The sequence below is a fragment of the Hermetia illucens genome, chromosome 3, assembly GCF_905115235.1.
Source record: "Hermetia illucens chromosome 3, iHerIll2.2.curated.20191125, whole genome shotgun sequence".
In the NCBI taxonomy this organism is placed as follows: domain Eukaryota; kingdom Metazoa; phylum Arthropoda; class Insecta; order Diptera; family Stratiomyidae; genus Hermetia; species Hermetia illucens.
The window spans coordinates 77,178,811-77,185,986 of NC_051851.1; the positions used below are offsets into that span (position 1 = coordinate 77,178,811).

The following is a 7,176-nucleotide window of genomic DNA, read 5'->3' on the forward strand; positions in this document are numbered from 1 at the left end:
TGGGTCAAAGAGTCCGACCTGGCCCAGGGCAAATTCCTATCTGGATTTGTACATTGCTGACGCGCGCTTGAACTTTAATTTTAGGAATCCTCAACGGAAACTACAGACTCTTCCTTACGATAGGGATTCTTATTGAAGTTATGTTTGATGGACGCCTTTTGCCGATGGACAGTGGCGTCCACAGGCTGAACTTTAAACAAACAAATTGGAAGAAATTCCAAGAGAGGTTTATTCGGGGATATCGAGAGGAATGCCCACCTCTTGATGGGGAAAACGATAGTAAAATTGCACCAGGTGACAGGAACTTGAGCAACGAGGAAATACTTCAGTATCTTCTCAAGCTGGAGAACTTGACGCTGGAAACAATTGAACAAGTCCCTAAGATTAAACCTCGCAATAATATGGAAGGATATGAAACTGCAGCCATAAAACGATTGAAAAAAGTGAAAAGCTTTCTGCTCACTCGCGTCAACAAAATCTATCGGAGATATGGGGACTGTCATCATCCCATATTGGCTGAGTTCAAATCACTTCTAAAGATCGCGCGGGATCTTATCCGTCAACATTACGTAAATGAAGTGAACTTCCAATGGCGGGAGAAGTTAAAGGGTATTCCACCAAGCGATCCAGATTCCATGTTTACTTAGATAAATAGTTTATTCCGGAAGAAGTCACGAATAACTGTACCGAGAATTAATGTCGGTGGCAGCGAGATACAACATCTTATTGACTCAGGTATAGACACGAATAGTGTAACTGCTGATGCGCAAGGCAATTACATCGTAATCGATGATGCTCTGAAACTCGAACTTATAGGGGAGCACTTTGAATCGGTGCATCGGCCCAGAACGGACTTAGAGCCAACCCGACTTTCGGAAATTGTAGAACGCGATGTTCACAATTTCAAATATAGCCTGAACGGCCCCACAGTTCTCCAATTTAGCTCTGGGTTGCAGGCTGATCTCATACCGAGCGATAATCTGCTTGATTACTTTGTCTCATGTATAGAGTTAACTTCCATATTCAGAGGAGTAAACAATAAGAGATCGTCCGGTATGGATGGCATTCCCAACGTGGTCCTCAGGCATTTACCAGACATTGCCATTCGTAATTATTGCATTTTGTTGACAATGCAAGAAAGCCCGAGTATTCCCGATTTTAAAGAGAGGGAAGGATTCATCCAGCCCTCAAAGCTACCGCCCAATCAGTTTGCTGCCTAACATCAGCAAGGTGTTTGAGGTTTTGGTATTGAAAGCCTTAAACGGGCATATCAAGAAGAAGGAATTATTGCCGAACGCGCAATTCGGATTTCGATCTGGACGTTCGACAATACATGCAATAACAAAGGTAACGTCTGATATTTGCTGGAGGATTAATAATGGGGAGTGCGTAGGCGCTTGCCTTATAGACATGGAGAAAGCCTTTGATACCGTCTGGTTGGATGGACTGATTTTCAGGCTCCTGAAGAATGAGTTTCCCAGCCACCTCGTAGCGATGTGTAGTATGCTGTATGGCAAGTGCTTTGTTATTACGGACGGAAATCTCACTACTAGCAGAGAATTTCATGTTCTGAATGGATTACACCAAGGGACAGTGACTGCGCCTACACTTTTTGCAGTATTTGCCGGCGAATTACTCAATTCTTTCGATTTTAATAAATCTCCTAAAAGATCGTTGGTTGCCTTTGCTGACGATCTGATAGCGTACAGGGCGCACAAGAAGGTAACTGAGGTGCAAGTTCAACTTCAGAAGATGTTCAATGATATTAAGTTCTTCACGAACAGTTGGCGGATGAAAATCAATGCGCAAAAGTGTGAAACGATTCTGTTTCGAAATTCCTTGGCGTATGCCAGTGGAAACTTGAAAAGGAATTGGAGAGATTTCGACATTGTCGCGAACGAGGATAGTTCTGAGCGCAATCCTCATAAGAAGTGCGTTAGATACCTGGGTGTGCGTCTTGACGAGCGTTTCCAATTTAACGACCACGTTAAAGTCGCGCTAGAAAGCGCTCGCAGGGCATTCATGTCTCTTCGAAGGCTCTTTCATGCTCCACATCTTAGCCGGAAGGTTAAGATTATTTGCTATCTTACTTTGGTTAGACCGGTGCTCACCTACGGGTGTGCTATCTGGTTTAATTTGAGTGCTAGCCAAATGGAGAAAATAAGGATCTTTGAAAGGAAATGTCTGCGTGCTTGCACGGGGCTTAATAGGACTGCTTCGTCAAACTATGAGCACTATGTAACTAATGAAGTGATGTATGCAGCTGCTGCTGTGCCAAGAATCGACACAGTTATCGTCAGATTGATTCGGAATCATATAGTGCGATCTGCTTCGCATGGTGAGAACCCTTGGGTTTCGCAGCCGTTCTACCCAAATGATGGGTATTTCGAGAAAACTCTCACGACAGGCTTCATTCCACCCGAAGCGTTCGTGTATCTTGACAGGAATGGTCCAATTCTTGATTCTGCCGGTGATCCGGTTATGTATCATATACACAGACGGGCCACGGACAAAAGGATAGAATACCCCCCGAATTTGACAGTGGGGGCTCCGGGATTCGACTAGAGATACTCCAGAGCGAGAGCAATTGATATTAAGCGGGATGAAAAAGAGAAACCCTGGTACTGGTGGCTGCGGGATACCGGTTAGCGGTGGCTGTGCTTAGTTCTGCCATTTGTTCTTGGTGGGGCTTTGTAAATACGTACATATTGGACGGGTGCTGATTTTGCCTCCAGTTGTATAATAACTTATACATACATACGTTATTATTCTTTGTTTCTTTGTAAATATTACAACTGTTATTATTACCTTTTCTATTGTATTGTTATTGTAAAAAAATAAAAAAATATATATATAATATAAAATATATAATTATGATAGTTTTAAGCACAATAATTTAAGTTAAAAGTATCTTTTGAAGCGATAAAACATTTATTACTATTATTACTTTTATATTTCTTTATTTGCCACTAAGGCCAAGTGATTTCTGTTGGGCTTATTGTAAAATTAGATTTTTATTTCTTACTGTTTCTCTTCTCTGCCTGTAAATTGTTATTCGAAAACTTTGAGAGCCCACAGTGACCATTAGATTTAAGGTTTTTTTGTTATTTTAAAAGATTGTTTTTTATTGTTCATTTTTCCAATCTATATACTATTGTTACCTATTTCTTAAAAATAAAAATGATTTTAAAACGGAAAACGCAATGGGAAAACAAGCACCGAACTGCAGAGTTCTTTTAGAGTTGGTGAGCCAAATCACCTGATATTCTTTACTTTTGTTTCTCTTTCGATCAGAAGCTCCTCTTCAGCGCTTCTTTACTTTTTCTACATTCTTCATAACTCGGTGAATCTGTGGAAACCTTTATTTTCTCTTCACTTTGAAGAACATTCGATGCTATTTTTGTTGACCACATTTGATACCAACTGAGAACTGTAGAAATATATTTTCGTTTCATCGGAGTACACTTTTCTGCGTCGCCTTAATCAATATTGCTATTATATTCTCCAGTACTTTCATTTGTAAAGTATATTTCTTGGTGTGCTCCCGATTCAACTTGTTTTCAGCAAAGCTCCCTGTCTTTCTTTCATAATCAATTTCCGTTTACTTTTGTAATATCTTTGAGATTTTTTCAAATTGTCCGCTCTGTTGCTTCCTATGAGTGCCACATGGTTTTATTAGCTTACGAAACTTTGCAGAAATTTGTTGCATTGAGAGCAGGAAAGTTTAATTTCTCCCAAAGCTTCAAAAATTCTGTTCAAGTATTCAGCACCTGGAAAATTATTCCTCTTTCAAAACTAAGCTAATTTAGGGAAGAACTCAACAAGAACATCCAACTTGGCTAATGCCAACCACGAAGGCAGAGTTATCACTAAACTCAAGTTCTTACAAATGGCGCCCAATGTGGGGCGACGCGTGTGGCAACGTCAGAATCGAAAACCAACCAACCTACAATACGCACTGGTCAAATAAGAAGAATAAGGAGAATACAACCGATAACAGCTACGATGATGAAAACCGCGCACGGTTGTTGTCAGCCGACAGAGCCTATTTCAGCTTACAAAAACTGTTCCGCGCGAAGCGTCTCACCACAGGGTCAAACCTCTTACTATACAAGACAATGATCTTGCCAGTCCTCATATATTCCTCGGAGACTTGGGTTCGTAGAAAGAAGAATTGCGAACTCTTGGCCGCGTTCGAGAGAATAATCCTCCGAAGCAGTTTTGGCCCCCTACATGAAGATGGACGATTCCGTAGCCTACATAACGACGAAATCTATGACCGATACCATGACCGTTCGGTTGTGGATAAAAGCCGGCTCAATAGGTTACGATGGGCGGGTCACTTAATCCGTATAGATGAGGATGATCCCACCCGGAAAGTCTATAAGGGCAATATCTTTGGTAGAAAGAGAAGACGAGGCAGACCCTGCCTAAGATGGCGTAGGTCAGGACGCCAGACAGCTTTTAGGGACATTGAATTGGTGGACCTCGGCTCAAAACCGGGATGTCTGGAGTTCCTTATTAAGGCAGGCCTCGACCGGATACCGGTTGTTGTGCCCTTGATGATATATCATCATCATCAACGGCACAACAATAAATAATTTAAATAGTCTTTCAGGTAGCGTTTGATATTTTAGTCTTCACATATTGACAAAATTTACACGGTGGTGTTAACAAAGTCTGCTCCAGGAAAGTCTCACCTACTATACTTACCTGATATAGCCACGAAAGCGCACGGAATATTAATATTGGAAAATATTATCGACATGCTACTCTTCGGCTCTTAAAAGACCGGAACGGTTGTTTTTAACTAGTTTTTCTCAGAATAGCTCACCTCTTCAAAAATTATACTTCACCCAAGAGCTCATTTAGGAGTTTCTTCTCCCTGCAAAGTTATTACTAATAGTATATCGCAATAGAAAACGTTACACTTGTTGCCTCATTTTTTAACTTAATTCACAAAACTGCCAACAAGAAATGAAACCTAGGAATTACCGCCTTTCAATGTTTCATCGAACAACAGAATCATAGAATCTATCCATAATTACCCAGACGAATAGCAGTTAATTTACCGATAAAACACCAATAATATACAAAGATCTGGGTTTATTTCATATTACCAATATGAAAAGACGGCTGCATACTCAGAAGTAAACCATACAGTCTAATTGCGTCCAGTACTGTGATCAGATAACAGTATCCACGATAAACCTCAAAACAAGTGCAATTGTGCTACTAGATCTGCAGGAATCAGGTCATCCTTCTCTGCGAGAATATTACACATATCGACCTCCATTCATCCAAGAAACTCCGGCAAATCACTAAATAACGATTTTCTGCAATCTTCAGATACTACTTACTCTATTTTCCACTTTTCCAGCTGAGGAACGATTGAATGCGCGAAGTTGGAATCATATCTCGAAGCGTTTTCAGTTCACTTAGAACATTGGTCCAGGCAGCAAGTGCAATATTACTTCTCAGCATATCAACGCCTTATCAGAAAGATTTCAGATACTAGTAGAACAAAAATAAATAGCAAAGTTACTTTTGTGTTGCATAGTTTATTTCATTGACGATGGAGAGCTTTTTAACGAAATTTCCCGCCTTGTTGCTAAGTCTCTCCATTACGTGCACGGTTGTCGCGTGTTCAAACCAGTTTCAATGGAACCCACCAACGCATTTCGGTAACTTTTCCGTTAGTGGAGGCTCACTTCAAGCCGAGGCAAAATCCGGAAGTAAAGATACAGTGACGTACATAAGAGCTTCGACACCTCTTCAAATTTTTCAATGTACGCGAAAGCTAAGTCTGCTTAGGTGCTTAAAACTGTTTTTGCTGCAGCGCATGACTGGCCATAGCATATACCCGAACAGTGGAAATGTTACAAAAGATTTCCTGAATCAGATACTGCACGAAGATAAGAATTATCCATCTCTGTTGGATAAGAAATATACCAGAATTGATGATAAACAGCTATCGGATATGTTAGTAGAGTGTTTTCAACGATTCTTCAGAGATCGGGAAATAAAACTGCACTTCATTCCGGGGGTGATGGTGCGGGTGGTTCCAAGCAATGAGAATAGAATTAAGCTATCACTGAGACAAGGTAAGCCAGTATAAAGTGTATCTATAATAGATACACTTATATGATATTATCTACTTATTCTTATACTTCCAGCTGGAGTCCCGTCCGAAAGAAAGCACAAACCCTACAAAAATATGCTGCAACTGGCCATTCCGGTTATAATGATGCCTGCAGTCGCGCTAGGGACAATCCTGCCATTTATGCTGCCCGCTATTAAAATGGCTGCAATAATGACTGCTATTATAAACAATGGAGCTCTACTAGCCGCGCTCTTGTACGCCGCCCGAAGCAATTCATTGAACAACGAGGAACATGTGGTGCACTACACTCATCCAGGATATCATTAGATGCACCGAATACTGATCGGAAGCATATAAATTTACACAACTTTTATAGAAAACTCCTGAAAATAAATATGTAAAAACAGTGGTCTCTTGCGGTTTTTATCTAGTAAAAGTTTAATTGACCCACTTTTATCCTCCGGCGTGATGTTGATCATTTCTAATCATGGCTGCATTGGATTTAGTCAGTTCAATAGAAGCTTCGACGATTTCATTACATAGAATAATTATAATGTATCTACCTTGTCCCACCTTCTCCGACTTCATGGCTGGTTTAATATTACGATATCTTTAGCTACTCTCGATTTGTACGTTCCTTATACGCAGTCGGCTTATTACATCTCCTGTTTTATCCGTATAGTATTTGCTTTCATTGCATACGATATGCAAATCCTGATATATATATAACTGCAATTTTTGGAGAACCCTTTGGGTTCAATAGTCGATTTCAACAAGTACAACTAATGGATGATAAAAAATTCCACAGATTAGACAAATCTTGTTGGGTATAATTCTATTGGATCTGTGCCTTGCTCTAAGACATTTCGTTCAAGACCATAATGGTTCACTGCAGAACTACAGGGTCCAGATTAGATTAAATCAAAACTCGGCTCGAATTTCCCTGATGAGGACGCTATTATGAGTGATGAATTCTGGGACTCCTTCCATAAAGAATGACTCCAGAAGGAAAAGATACTCTGAACATATTTTAAAGCCAACCCTGAAACAATAAAGCCATGTGAAAAAGCATA

The 7,176-nt window shown here is 40.3% G+C and overlaps 1 protein-coding gene across 1 annotated transcript; it reads left to right on the forward strand.

Annotated features, from left to right (window-relative positions):
- Nucleotides 1–5,479: 5,479 nt before the first annotated feature.
- On the forward strand, nt 5,480–6,457 carry LOC119652568. Its single transcript, XM_038056781.1, has 2 exons — nt 5,480–6,104; nt 6,177–6,457. Exons 1-2 carry the CDS (start codon nt 5,576–5,578, stop codon nt 6,428–6,430), a joined length of 783 nt encoding a protein of 260 aa, XP_037912709.1. The 5' UTR covers nt 5,480–5,575; the 3' UTR covers nt 6,431–6,457.
- Nucleotides 6,458–7,176: the final 719 nt, after the last annotated feature.

Coding starts and splice junctions, on each gene's coding strand:
- LOC119652568 (XM_038056781.1), top strand. CDS start 5,576: ATGGAGAGCTTTTTAACGAAATTTCCCGCCTTGTTGCTAAGTCTCTCC. Junction 6,105..6,176: donor TAAGCTATCACTGAGACAAG/GTAAGCCAGTAT, acceptor TTATACTTCCAG/CTGGAGTCCCGTCCGAAAGA.